This window comes from Dicentrarchus labrax, unplaced genomic scaffold (assembly GCF_905237075.1).
Source record: "Dicentrarchus labrax unplaced genomic scaffold, dlabrax2021, whole genome shotgun sequence".
Classification (NCBI taxonomy): domain Eukaryota; kingdom Metazoa; phylum Chordata; class Actinopteri; family Moronidae; genus Dicentrarchus; species Dicentrarchus labrax.
Window position 1 is genome coordinate 10,136,401 of NW_026136701.1, and position 14,955 is coordinate 10,151,355.

Below are 14,955 nucleotides of genomic sequence, written 5' to 3' on the forward strand. Positions count from 1 at the left end.
TTTCATGCCAACTAGAGGGCCTACCTAATCCTCCTTTGCAATAATGAGTTTGGAAAGGATGATTGGTCAATTGTTTTAGAGGGGCTGCCCCTTCTCCCCACCACCACCCCACCCTCCAACCCCGCTCAGGGCAGCAGTGGCGCCAGCTCGGTGCAAAATGATAAGTTGTTTTTTTCCACGGCTAGAGAACGAGGACTCACATGGTATCCCTATGGAGCAGCATAGTGGGGAAATAGAAAGTACAACAAAACATTATACAAACACACACACATGCACGCACACACACCTACATGTGCATGCTTGCACCATCCGTAGAAACACACATATACATACGTACACAAATCCATCCATCTCACATGTTATTCTCAAACTGAAACCAAAGGACTATCAGCATGCATCGCTCATGGAACGTGTGTACGATAAAATCATGACTCTGTTAGAGATATTGTGCAGATTTCCAAATTGACCCCAGGATACTGAAAGATAGACTGGTTATCTTGTCAGCTGGTTTGCTTTTAAATACACGTTTGTGTACGCATGATTGCTGCGTTGCGTATCCTGCGTCTGTTTGGACCATTGGTTGAGTTATCTCCGGCTAAGTTAGCTGGCTGCTGGTTCTAGCAACATATTTATCACACAGAAAAGTGTGATATCAATCTTCTTCGTAACTCTTGGTAAGAAAGCCAATTAGTGTTTTTTTTCTTAAATATTGTACTACTACTTACTTCTACTTAAATTCCCAAATAGAGTAAGATAGTGTATAGGGGCCTTAATAATAGTATCGAAACTGGACTGTTTGTTGTCTTGAACATTAAACATTGAATTGAGGTGACACCAGTTACACCTCACTGTCCTGCCTGTGTGTTCCAGAGGAGCTGGTTTCAAAGGACAGATGCTCTTTTCATTGCTGGTTCAACCTGTGAGGTTTAAACCCCACAATCAACAGTTGGAGGTGCTGAAGGTCCAGATGATCCAGGGTTGGGTGTGCGAGGAGGGATGGTTAGTGACAGGTGTTAACACAGGGGTGTAGTTAAGAGGAGAGGCACAGGAAGGGAGGGGAGGTACTTAGTAAGAGCAGGCAAGGTGAGCTGCAGAAGGACACTGAGCATCTGTAATAAGGGCCTGGTTGAAAGCTTTCGTCTGAGCTGATGCTTAACTTTTACAGTGCACAGTACAAATGTACAGTATCGTATTGGGTCTGACAAGAACGGCTATAGATCTCCCGCCCACCCTACTCAAGTCCCCCTACAACTCCAACTATGCAAAAATGACTTTGAAACATCAAAGCTGGCATTAACGTCTCATTTCCCTATGCAAATGCAAAACAAGAGAAAAAAAAAAAAAAAAAGCTTTTAATTTCTCCCTGCCTCTTTCATTTTCAGTGAGAATCGTTGCTGCCCCCTTGAGACGAAGCCCAATGCGCAGTTTTGGGAGAAAACGGGTTAGGGGATCCTAGGGGCTGCTCTGCATTACCAAAACAAACCATTCAGCAAACAAACAATTAGACACTCATGAATTATGGACAAGCCATCTAAAATAGCAATAATAACAAGGGGTGGGGAGTCGTGAAGCGATTGCTGAGCTAATGAAACGTATGTCAGGGTGTTTTTAAACACTCAGGCAGTGGAGTAGTATGTGGGCGTATCAGTGTATGCCTTACTGTACACATGTGTACAGTATTTATATGTAAGCTATCCTGATTATTCCACACATTTCTGTGGACCAGTGCAGATGAGCGACTGAAAACAAGGTAACACTGAGAAGCTTGGGACGAAACAGAGAGTGAAGAGAGAAGGGTGCCTAGTAATCCGCAACACCTGATTGTGCATCAGCCATTTTGTTTTTCAATTTGTCCCCAGCAACATCCATTATTCACAACCCTGTGTTTACCTCTCACAGACGCGCACAGTCCATGCAGCAATGATCCAGGAGGATATACTGAACACCAGCAGAACAGTTCCTGGACAGATGGTCATGAGGGTCTTCATGACAAAGCGTGTGTTGAAGTTGATCTTGTTGAGGGCGCCGATGCTGCGAGAGGAAGCGTCCGTGAACAGCTTGCTGTGGAGCAACATGACCCTGCCTATCAGGTAGAGTCTCAGGAACATGGGGATGGAGAGGATGATGTCCACATCAGCCTCAGCCACTGACGGCGTGTAGGCAAAGGCAAGCCGCGCCGTCCAGGTGAAGACGTAATGGCCCGGGATGGGATGGATGGCACACACCAGCAGCTCCAGCACGATGAAGAAGATCCGCTCATATGTCATGGCTATCCTCCAATCGTCCGCACCATTGTCGACCATAAACAGCTGAAGAACAACAAGATCTTGTTTTAGAATTTTATAAAACTAAATCAATATCAATCAATATTTGGTCTCATGCCAACTCAAAATCCTCGTTATCATGGTAATCATCATCATCATTTTCACAACACTGATACCAAAATCTGATGATATAATGAATGAAATGATAATTTTTCTGTGGTAGACTCACCTGGATTTCCCGGGCATGGTACATTATTATAAGACCAAGCAATATAACAGTGGAAAGGCTGATAAGGCATTTCAGTGCAAATGAGTATGAAGATTCCTATGGTGAGAGAAAAAGACAGGAAAAAAGATATTAGAAAAAACAATGTTAAATCAACACAATCAACAGATTACAATATACAATCTCATCTTATATAGTAATACAACAAGATAAACTGCTCCTTGTATTTAGTACATATTACATATTTTCAGTGTCTATATTTAGCCTTAATAGATGGAAATAGTGACTTATCTCTACACAACCAAAGATTTATGAGTTGTATGTTACTGCTTAGCAACAAGGTGGAAAGAGGTCGTTGACAGAAATAGGTAGAATTCAGTACATTGTGCGTATAGATTGTACCTGTACATGTCCACATATAAACATGCATACACACAAGTGTATGCCCACAGAAGTGTGTACAGCTACACACACACACACACACACACACACACACACACACACACACACACACACACACACACACAGACAGTACTTATTAGCTTAAGAGTCTAACTGAGACCAGATAATGGGGGTTTACACACAAACGGCGCAGTCAGGATGTTGCTAAACAATGCAGCTGCAGGTGTAGGTGCAGCCTGATATTATCTATGGACGTTGTTCCCCACCATCTAAACTACCAATTAATCAAAGCCCAGCACTAACAGGGGGACTTTCCATTTAATGGTAGGTGCAGAAAAGGCAAGGCTAGCATTAACAGGGGGGCCACCACAGTGAGCGTCGCTGGTGATAAATAGGCCAGCTGGATGCTAGTGCTGCAGTGTGTGTGTGTGTGTGTGTCTGTGTGTGTGTGTGTGTGTGTGTGTGTATGTGTGTGTGTGTACATGGGGACCATAGATCTCGGAAATGAGAACCTGTACTACTCAAGTCCCCCCCTCTATGTTGGTAAAATGCCATTTGATAAATCAATTTAACAGCCATGGTGTAAAAATGCCGCTCTGCAGCAGGCTAATGATCCTAGGGTTGTTATTATAATGACAACACCAACAACGAATGACAAAAACAACCAGTGGAAATATCGTTCATAATCGTCAGTGTGATGACAGACAGAGCTGTTCAATATGACTCTGTCCTTCGGTGGTCCATATTACAGAATGTATTTTTAGCTATCAACTAGATTGCCTTGCCCCTCAGGTCGGCGACATGTTCTCAAGACATTCTAATGTCTGAAATTGTTTTGAGAAGTCCCTGGTGAAATAACATTGAGTAAACCAATTAATCCACCTGCCAGAGGTTCAAGGATTTTTCAGTCCCAGTGCTCACTGCCTGTTAACGTGTTTCCCTCCTTCAGGGCTCAGAAAACCTTGGCTGAGCCTCAAGTGTCTGCTGTGTGATGTGACGTGAGATGGAAAATGGACCATCCGCGGCACATGCTACCTGTCTGATGTGGGAGGAGGTGCTGTGCCACTCAGAGATGGGAGGTCATTTCCATTTCAGCTGAGGTCAGCTTGATGAATGGACTGAACCCCATTCAGTAACAGTCACAGACAAACCTATTGACTTTCTTAAAACCCCATAAATCATCCTATAGATCACCACACTGACTTACTATATCGTACAGACACACACTCACAGATACGTATGTGTAATCAAAAACAGATTCTAATAAATCTGACTGGAACACAACTAGGAAGAAAATCTATCCTCCATTAAAAAGGAACATACCGATGGTTTTAGCCCTTAACTTGCAATGTAATTGACGTCAATGATGATCTTTTTAATGCCATTTTAGATTTGTACCAGTGGACTTACATACAATATTTTGACAGTAGACTTTGGCAGGTGACACTAAAACTTTAGATGCCAAAGCATCTTGGAAAATTTTCAGAATAGCCCGTTCTCACAGCTACAGGGCCATGTGACAATAATGTAACTGACAACAAAATAAAGGTGTAATATTCACCTTAAAGGATTATTATATCCTTATATATAAAGATTTTTATACAATCAAAAAAGGAAGCACTGGAAGCCCCATTCCCTACAGTACTATGACGTGTGAAAAGACACTGATACTCTCTTGTTCTTTGGTGGTTTGCAAACGAAGAATTAGCATTACAACCACCCACTGATATAGTACAGAATACCTCTGCATTATCTTTTTTAGCAGTCTTAAAAGATTACTTATCACAGACAAGTTTCAAACCAATTCATTTTATGGATTTATCCATTTTTATTTTCATGTGTTCTGCTTCATACAACAGTCTGCAACAATGTTGAAGCTGCACAATAAAGGTGAAAAGTGAAAGGGGTCACTTGCAGTAATGAACCAAATCTTTCAGAAACTTTTTTGCTTGGTTCAGGCTTTCACTTCCACCAACATGGTTACTAGCCACAAACAGTAGCAGTTTAGAGTGAAAGCTCTGATAAACCTAGTGTACACTGCCTATCTAGCACAGCAGAAGCACAAAGTAACTAGTCAGTAAAAAGGCAAAGTTAGCATCTAGTCTGAAAGTCTCTTAAGAGTAAATATTGGACCTACATTCGCCACGTTGCCAGTGTCATTCCCAATGTTGGATGTGTAAATAGGCAACTAACAAGTTAACCATATCAAGTTTGTAACTCTACAATAATTTAAATGTCTGTGATGTTCCTATTGTGTGGTTTGGTCTCAAATTGATTAATATGCCTTTGATATAAATATACAAAATTTGTAGTTAACAGTCTTAAACATACAAAACCGTCTTCAGTCCTGTTCAGTTTTTACTCGCATATTGTTGTGTTGTATTGTTAAAGAGATGGTCTTATTTCCAGAGATGAAAGACACTGTGACCTACTATATACTGCAGTGCACTGCAATGTCAGCTCCCAAGTAAACAGCCCAGTAAATAGTGTGGTGGAAGCTGCTCTGAGTGAACCGAGTGAACGATATTCTCGCCAAAATACCCTAACATAGCAGGACTGATTGGCTGATACCGAAGGACAATACCAGGTCAATGGGTGGCGACCTGGTCACCATGACCCTGAAACCAAACAGCCTTGCTGTGTCCTTGCTGAAGAGTCCCACGTGTTCCTAAAGCGTGCTGTGTCGTCTCCACTCTGATCTGCTAAAAGTACAAGAAGCTGTCAGGTGGTTTAAACGTCATTCTCATCTTTTATTCCCATTGACCTTTCTCTTCATCTGTACTTGTCTTTATCTCTCTCTCTCTCTCTCTCTCTCTCTCTCTGTCTCTCTCTCTCTCTGTCTAAATCACTATATAACTGTCTCTCTCTCTTCACCCCCTCTCCTCCACTATCCCTTTCTCCATTCCTCCCTCCTGCTGTGAGGTAGTTATTTTAGATACTGGCTTCACAGGGAAGGACAGACAGCCACAATGGCAGCAGTAGTGGAACCAAATTCTTTGGCTAAACTCCCTTCTGATGCCAAAAATAAAAAAATATATATTTTAGAAAAAGTAACTAGTAACCAAAGCAGGTTTACAGTTAAGAAATTACTTAATAAAAATATCTTTTATCCAATATTTTATCCCATCCTTGGACTGTTAGTCATTGCACAGCTCACATGACACTCTTTTTATTTGTATTTGTGCAATATTCCCATCACCTTGTATGTCAGTGTCTGTGCTAATAATCACTCTTCATAAATCTGACAGCTGCCAACCCCACACAAATCAAAAATTAACAATAGCAATGACAACACACAAAGATCCCACTCATGCATCACACACATGCACACCCTACCTTAGTGTAAACCCCCCATGAAAGTTCCGTCTCTGTCACCATGACAACAATCCCAAACATCCCGAAGATGAGTGCGTAATCGCTGAGCCGCTTCCGCTTCTCAAACAACGCCCTCCGGTGGCCGAGCTTGTAGCCAATGTCCCTGTTCTTCTTCGCCGGCGCCCTGCCTCCGCTACGCCCACTGCCCTCCCTGACCAAGCTTTCATTGGACGCCTTGCTGGGGTCTTCGCCACCGTTGCCCTTGGACACCACCACCTCCAGGCCAGAGCTGTGCAGCGTCTGCAAGGGCTGCGTCTCCGAGTCGAGCTCCGCGAGGTTGCGGCGCGACGAGGACGCCAGGCTGCCCACTAGTGGTCTCACCACTCCGCCATTGTACTTGCAGGTGTTCATGGCTATCTGAGGGAGTCGGCCGCTGCTCTCGGAGAGGGAGGGCTTGGATCCAGCATGGCTCAGCTTCTTCTGCTCAGTAGTGGCCTGTGAACAGGAAGAAGTGTGATAAATACAATACTATCACAACAAAGAGGGTGTAAAAACTGACGGTAGCTTGAAGAGACACATACAGGTTTAGACTTTAAATAGAGCATTGATGTGGGAGTTACATCTCTGTGGCTCTGGAGAGGGCAAAGAGGGAAGGATCTTGCAAAACAATTTTGGTTATAAAAGCAGACAGATTTAGTGCTCAGCAGGACATGTGGCCAAACATACAGCAGGAACCAGAATATCAACAGTTCTTGTTTCTAAGTCCCAAATACCCAAGTTCTTCTTTCTTGAGCAACATGTACTGAGCGCTGCTAACAGAGACGTGGTTGTTCATTAAGAGTAGTTCAAGCCTGTGTTAGGAAGTGTTGAAAAAAGATGATAATCACAAGTTTACAGTTAAACTACAACAGCCGAAAACTCCCTTTATTTGCCAGTATGTTCTTTGTGCACCAGCTTTTCCTTCAAGAAAATTACATCAAATTTTGATGGGTCAAAAAAACAAATAAATAATGAATGGACTTTGATGTATAAATAAAACCATATAACCAATATTGGACCCTACAAAGTGCAGAAAATTGAATCTTTGCGCTGCACAAATTTAGATATGAATGATTGATGCTCAGCATGACCCTGTTTCCTATCAGAGGAACACTCTTCCCCTGCAGAGATTAGACGCGGGCTGCCTAAAAGAGAACGGAGAAGAAGAAATGCGGACCTTCTCAAATCAGGCGTACCACAGAGACCCACGATTTTAAGAGGAAAACAAGTAAAACCATTACTTTTAAAAGTCAAAGGATAACGTGTACTGTACATCGTGTCTGTTGAGTTTGAGGCCAACCTAGGGGCAAGTTCAGAAAAGAGCAATGCATGCATATCTTTGACTACAACCAGTACATTGTATATTGTGTATATAACTTCTAATTTGAACAAGACAGGAGAGAATCACCTACACAAAATGTTCCTATTTTTCTTCTCCGACCCGATACCATGCAGACTCTTCTCACATAGTCGTGTATCATTTCTGCTCTTCTTGGCAGATAGGAGTGAGTTTCTGTCCCGGTTACGCAGACAGAAAATGTTCTATCCATGCAGAGGCTGTAGAGCAGTCACCCCAGAAGCATCTATCTGCCTGTCTATCCCCTGCCCTTCAGAGACCCGGGCAGATTATCATAATGGGTTATGAAAACTTCACATGGAACAGTGCTTTTTTCGAAACAAGTCGGGGGTGTGTGATAGCACTGCTGGCCCTTTTTATTAGCCTTGACAAAGCATGCCTAATGCCTTTAAATGTGCTGGTGGGAATAAAGAAGGGCGGCCCTAATGGAAATTTACTAACTCCAGTCCTGTGATGCTATCGTCTTGCGCATATTGTGGCTCCATGAGAACAGGACTAAAGGTTAAGGATTAGTGCAGCCCATAGTGTTTCTAATCCCCTTTTCTGTATTAAATTGCTTTTTAATCTGTGCCATTAGGACCCTTCTAGACTTTTGAAGACTGTGGAGTAAGTGAACTTTGGGTTTGAATGACAGGAAATACTGTAGAGATGCTGATATGGCAATAGTGGTCAAGATGCTGTTCTTTATTTGGGGATATAAATAGAACAGGGGTTTCTGAATTTTGCAAACAAATCAAAATAACAGCAAGTTACTTAAAGATGCTGAGTGGATTAAAAGTCTCATTACTGATTTTGTCTATTCTGCAAAAAAGGTGAATTCTTGCAATTTACAACTTACTTGCAAAAAGGAGATGCAGCAAGCAAGATGAGTATACCTACATATTTAATTATTTCAGTGTTTTAATGGTTTAAAGTTTGGGTAAGTATTTTTATTCTTTACCAGTGCGTAAATAGCTTGTTTTTCCTGCATCAAGTTCTACAGTATATCAGCCTGTCAGTCCTTTGGATGCACCTACTGTACAAAATGTCATTATTCTTTTGGTTGTGAGTGTCACAACATGATGTCATTCGTTGTGGAAAGAGAGTTTCCTGCTTTTGTGTGCAAAGTAAATAACTCTGAAGTCTTGCGCTGAGCTTCGGAGTATTTTTAGTCCCCGGCAAACTTTCAGAGTGTTTCTGAGATGCTTGATATGTAAATATGGGTCCTGGACTATAATATATGAGACAGAATCCAAGACAACTACCTCAAACAAAGGTTGTGCTTGTTGTAGAAAACGCTGCTTTGTGCATTTATAGGAGTGTATTTTTACTGTTTATCTTACTATTATCTTACCACAGTATTCAAGGATTATACTGTTGACTGAGGACATTTATTACATAACATTAATTTGATAGATGCCTTGTGTCCAAAGTGACTTCCATTATTCTCTCACACACATACACACACCAGGCACAATTCAGTATCTTGCTCAAGGATCGAACAACTAATCCTATTAAAGCCAAACTGCTCAAACCAGTTTAGTTAAAGCGATTAGTTATGATTAACTCTTCACTACTGAGTGACACGGACCACACATTTTGGTACAGTTATGACTGATCTCTTCGATATGTAATAAATACAGAACTTGAGGAAAATCATTGTCAAATTCTTTTCAAAGTGTTACAGAGTATTTTATTATTCTGTTTTTATCATCAATGAATACATGTAAGAGCATATTAATGTTGTAGTTTGTCAATATGGAGCCAATTTTAGATATGTTGTACACAACTGGATATATTAGTAAAAAGTAACTATTAACAAATAAATGCAGTGGTGAAAAGTACAATATTTGCGTGTATGTATGATATTTATTTATTCATTTGTAACCCACCTGGTGGTGTCAGCATTTTAATATAAATTTACAAAGGTTATGACACATCGTAACTAACCCACACTGGTGGACCACAGCCCAATAAGTTAAGGTGGTCACAGAAAGGATGCTGCTAGTGCTTTGGGGCGCTTTGCAGTGTGTCCCTGGTGTATTAGCTGCAAAAATGCTGATGAAAGGTCTGGATATAGATTGCAGACCTACTCACTAATGAATTAGGACTTTAAAAGCAGCAAAGTAGATGACTTAGTGAAATGCATACTTAGTTAAGAGTAAAATTACAGGCTTGAGTACCAAAATAAAATGACTTAATTGCAGTAACGTGAGTCATTGTAATTTACTTCCACCCCTGCAAACCCAAAAATCATTGTTCGTTTAGGTTCGAGGTGTGAATTCATAGAGAAGAATGAACTCTGAACAAGTGTGGCTGCACAAAAAATGATTAACAGTCTTCTCCGACTCTAAGAGATGAATCCTTTCTGCTCCAGACTGGACAAACACACCACTCCCTGCGTGGGCTCTCATTGATTTTTGCTTTGGAATGTCAAACTGAACACACATCATAAATTCTCCAACCTATTTTTAAAAAAAATGTATGGGTCCCTCCCGTCATAAAGTTAGAGTGGGGCAATGGCAATAAGTATATAAACAGCAGAAAACATCATAAATCTCCTCTTAAAGGTCCAGTGTGTAACATTTAAGAGGATCTATTGACATAAATTGAATATAATACACATAACTATGTTTTCATTAGTGTATAATGATCTAAAAGTAAAAAATCTTACCTACAGACAGCATACTGAAATGCAGTGTTTCTACAGTACCCTGGAAGGCACAAACCAAACACTCACTCCAGATAGGGCAGTTTGCATTTTTTTTTGTGTTTTGTGGCCACCATAGTTTCTCCTTTGCAATGGAAAGGGGAGGGTGAAGCGAGGGAGTTGCAATCTGCAACTACACTCTAGATGCCACTAGATCTCACACACTGGGCCTTTAAAACATAAACATTTCCATATATTTACAGAAATGCTGAAAAAATAGAGCCAAAATGTACCCCTAATTTGGTCTCTGATGACCAATTACATGACGATTAATTGATTGTTGTGACAGATGTGGGACCACAGAAGAGCCTAAGATGTAAAAGGAAACCGTCTCAGGAAGTGTAAATGACGTAACAGGATTGATGATGGACACCAAGAGAGCAGGGTTGCTGTTACATCCTCAGCTTTAGTTACCTGTTTCTGGTGATCATCAGTCACTGAACCAGGTCAGGACTGACCCAAATATGGGCAATCGTCCCATCAGTCAGTGTGTATGAACATTGGCATTTCTGTATTTCTACACATCAGAGGAAGATTTGAGAGAGAAAATCTGTACAGGAATATTGAGGAAGTAAGATACAACAAAATACCAACACGTATGCCTGACTTTTGTAAAACTAAAGAGTCCTTCACAGACATTGCAGCAGGACTCCTCACATCACATTCCAAAACCTCAAAGCACTCAATCAATCCATACTCTCGCCCACTTAGCGAGCTACCCAAGATCTGTCGCTTTTTGCATTTCCCTTGCAACCCGACTAAACAGTGCACCGAAAGGGCACGGCAGGCAAGCGTTGCCCTTGTCGTCCCCTGATGCCCCTGCAGAGGAGACACGGGGAGGCTGTCTGTCCAGCAGACCAACGGCTCAATTTCATTCTGAATGGCACGCAGCATCCAGGCTCTATGAAATGGAGCCTCATAATCAAATTGAAAAGCCTCAGTGCAGAACAGTTTAAATGAAGGCAACTCTCTGCCTTGCTCTTCTCTCTGTCTCTCTCTCTCTCTCTCTCTCTCTCTCTCTCTCTCTCTCTCTCTCTCTCTCTCTCTTTCCAGCCAGCTCAAATCTAATAGAAAATTCTCATTCTTTAGTGGTGTACGGGGGCTACTGTGCTGCAGTGTTGAAGGTTTATACACCTAAAAATGGAATTGTGCATTATAAAATCTAGTGTGTTCAACTCTGTTTGTGTGTGCGTGTTTATTAGTTAGCATGTGGGTGCCAGTCTGTTTAATTATGTGTGTGTGTGTGTGTGTGTATGTGGTTGGGTGGGTGGATGTGTGCATATGTGTGCTAGTTGAACAAGCTGAGCCTCAGCCAGGCACCGGATTAGGTCGGATATTGACGCAGACAGTGTGCAACGACGAAACAAGCACGAGGAGGAATTGTTTGAGAAGATCCACGTGTATGTGAATGTGTAAAATCTGTGAACAGCGGACGGATGCTGACAAGCCCGACATGAGGGGAGGAACACGAAAGGGAAGGAAGAAGAGAGAAGAGCGACAAAATTAAGGCAGAGATCTAGAAATTGGGGAAACATGAAAGATAGAGAGGGTGAAAGAGAAAGAGATAAATGAAAGAGAGGGAAGACAGCTCCCTGTGGGTGTCTCTGCCAGCCCCTGGAGTGATTGAGAGCTGCAGGCTACACTCTCCAGTTTGTCCCTGCACACTAGACGTTGTCACATTTCTCTGACAGGCCAGCAGGCATCTGGGCTCCTCCATCCATCCCTGACCAGCATGTGGATCATTACTCAGCGTTGGTAAAGACAGAGGAAAACCAGAGGCCGCAGAAAGTATATTCCTCCATCAAAGCACTTAGTGTGCTGCGGTGATCGAAATAATACATTTAATGCGATCTTGTTAAAGCATCTAATGCTCAAAAATTAATAGCATAGACGTACATATCATATCTGAGTGATAAGACCATACATTAAAAAATGTCATCTTTATCTAAATAGAAATGCTATTTCTTTGCAGTAGTAGAAAGGGTGAGCCAAGTCTTATCACCCCATACTTCATGTCCTTATATCTCTGTAGGGATGTCTGCTGTTAAATAATGGCTGTTCCTGCCCTTCTGTGGGATAGGTTGAGGCTATTGTAAGTGTTTCATGAAGACATGACAGTCCTAGGGATTGAAGAGGCAGCGGATGTTCAGAGTTTTCACAGAATATTCTCAAGCCGACTTCACATGTCTGGTACGATCAGCAAGTGTGTGAACAACTTGCTTGATGTGCACCGAACTAAGCAGCTCATATGTGTGCATGACAAGACTAGTATGTGTGTGTTGAAGCACATAAAAAGCACATTGCAAAGTGTGTTTGTCACCTCATACATTTATTAAAACATTTACAGTCTCACATCTACTTATGTGTGATTGCATATTATACATGTTCAGTGTGTAACATTAATACTGCAACAGATCACCAACACCTCACTCAACAATACAGCCACTGTATATTGATTTAATATTGATAATATGACATGAGATTTGTCTGTGATTTTGACTGAGATATAGTAGGGCTTAATATTAATTTCAAACTACCAGCTACGAAAAAATTTATGTATTTCAATTCACAGTGTGTAAGCCCAACAGGCTATGCCTCGCACTCCAGCAGCTAGGCTAAACTACCCTATTCCAAATCATCTAAGAAGTAATGTGTGGTTGCAGTATAGATAGATGGAAAACTGTTGCAAGATTACTGAGATTTTAAAAGGCAACTGCCTTACAGTAATGTTAGCTTGTCACATTAGCTTGTCACTCATGTGAGATATCAGAGGCAGCATGAATGAGCGAACCATTAAAATATAGTTTAGGATCAGGCTACACGTGTAATTTAAACACAGTACTTTTTTTTATTTTTTATTCTGACTTGATTCTTTTTTTAAGCGACAGCCCTGTGATATAGCAGCTAAACTGTTGCCTTTATCTGGTTGTAAAGACTGCATTGCAGTTAAATAATAGAACTTCCTGGACTCATCTGGCTGCCCTGATTGGGTTAAACAAAGAGCCGTCATATCTACAAAAGTACTGTGGTAATTGATTCTGAACTGTTCTTTGTATTGCTACACTGTCCACTGCCTAATAATAATGTTCATATATAAATAAAAAAAATATATTTTTACAAAACATAATGGTGCCCGGATTACATCTTTTATCAACACAGTAGAGACATGTTGAATGACATTGAAAATGTCAACACTGACTTGAAACACGAAAACAAGCCACAACTACTTTTTTCAATAGTAAAAGGTCCAGTCTGTAACATTTAGGAAGATCTATTGGTAGAAATGGAATATAATATTCATAGATGTGTTTTCATTAGTGTATAATCACCTGAAAATAAGTCGTTAAATCGTTATGTTTTTGTTACCTTAGAATGAGCCTTTTGTATCTTCTTTTTTATTATTTAACCAGATTGTGCATTGTGAGTCTCGCCAGATTGTGTGTCACCACTCCAGAATAAAGACAAGGTGTAAATATGGAAAAACAAACACAAAAATGAATACCCAGATGGGATAAAAACATCTGTCACAAGTTTCACGGTCACCATAGTTTTTCCTACATATTTGGAAGGTGAGTGGTATTCAGTTGATTACAATCTGCAACTTCTCCATTAGATGTCACTACATCCTTCACATTGGTCCTTTAACTAAAACTACAATCTATCCGCAGGCTTGACCAAGTGTTTTGGTAGCCTAAAAACACATTTGATGCTAGACACAAACCCTGATTTCAGTCCTGTGCTTTAAACTAATAATTATTGGTATTGACATGGTCAAGGATGGTTGTTGAGAACTGAGTCCTTGTGGGGGTAACCAAATGAAACATCTGTAATGGAAGCTGCCTGTGAGATAATCCCAACTGCCATGACCACCACCTCGAACACTAAAGCCAACCTAAATGCTAACTGTCATTTAGTAGCGAGGACGATTAACTGTAATTGGTAGAGGTCTGCAATGTACTGTCTATTACTATATCAGTGGCCTTACTGGAATGCTCAAGGGTGAAGACCCAACACAGCAACTGAGAAAGATAATAAAAGGCAACAATAAAATCTACACACAATAAATTGTGTACTTAAAAAAATCAAGTTCAGCACTGCAGTCGCCTCAGGGATGCTATAACCTTTACTGAGGCAAAGAACTACTCTTAAAATATGGGGCAATAGCATTAACTCACAGCACAAACAAGATGAGAGGCATCATTTAAAAATCTCATTCCCTACAACTATGAATCATCTAAAACATGATGTGGCTATGATTAGTTTGTTTTTTTAGTATTTTATAGTGGAAAATATAGAGTATAAAATAAAATGACAAGTCAAACAGAAGAAAGAGAATATTACTACTTTGTGCACAAAAACTAAAGAGGACTCTAAAAATATCTCCTTTCAAAACAAGTAAATAATGCATGATATATTCAGGGTTATGGCTACATACAACAGCTACTATAAATGTGTAGTATCAGAGAAAAAGGTTTCAGATTTAAGGATATTTTGAGATCACTGTTTGTATAATTCACTGTCCACACAACACACAGTAAAAAATTATGGGAGCTTGATATCGGAGATATTTATTGGCCTCTAGCAAAGCTCAGCCTCCCTCACTCTCCCCCTCTCGTGCAGAGATTAACAACAAAAAAATAGCCAAACACAAGACAAAACCTCC

At 40.7% G+C, this 14,955-nt stretch overlaps 1 protein-coding gene across 3 annotated transcripts in view; it reads right to left on the bottom strand.

The window, feature by feature from the left end:
- The window catches only part of kcnn1a (potassium intermediate/small conductance calcium-activated channel, subfamily N, member 1a), a 50,400-nt gene that overhangs the window by 19,846 nt on the left and 15,599 nt on the right, over positions 1-14,955 (bottom strand). For all 3 annotated transcript variants that reach the window (XM_051401683.1, XM_051401700.1, XM_051401691.1), the window contains 3 exons: positions 6,229-6,702; positions 2,494-2,589; positions 1,891-2,309 (listed from right to left, as the gene is read on the bottom strand). In XM_051401683.1, coding sequence (XP_051257643.1) covers positions 1,891-2,309; positions 2,494-2,589; positions 6,229-6,702 — 989 coding nt within the window. The remainder of the gene's footprint in view (positions 1-1,890; positions 2,310-2,493; positions 2,590-6,228; positions 6,703-14,955) is intronic.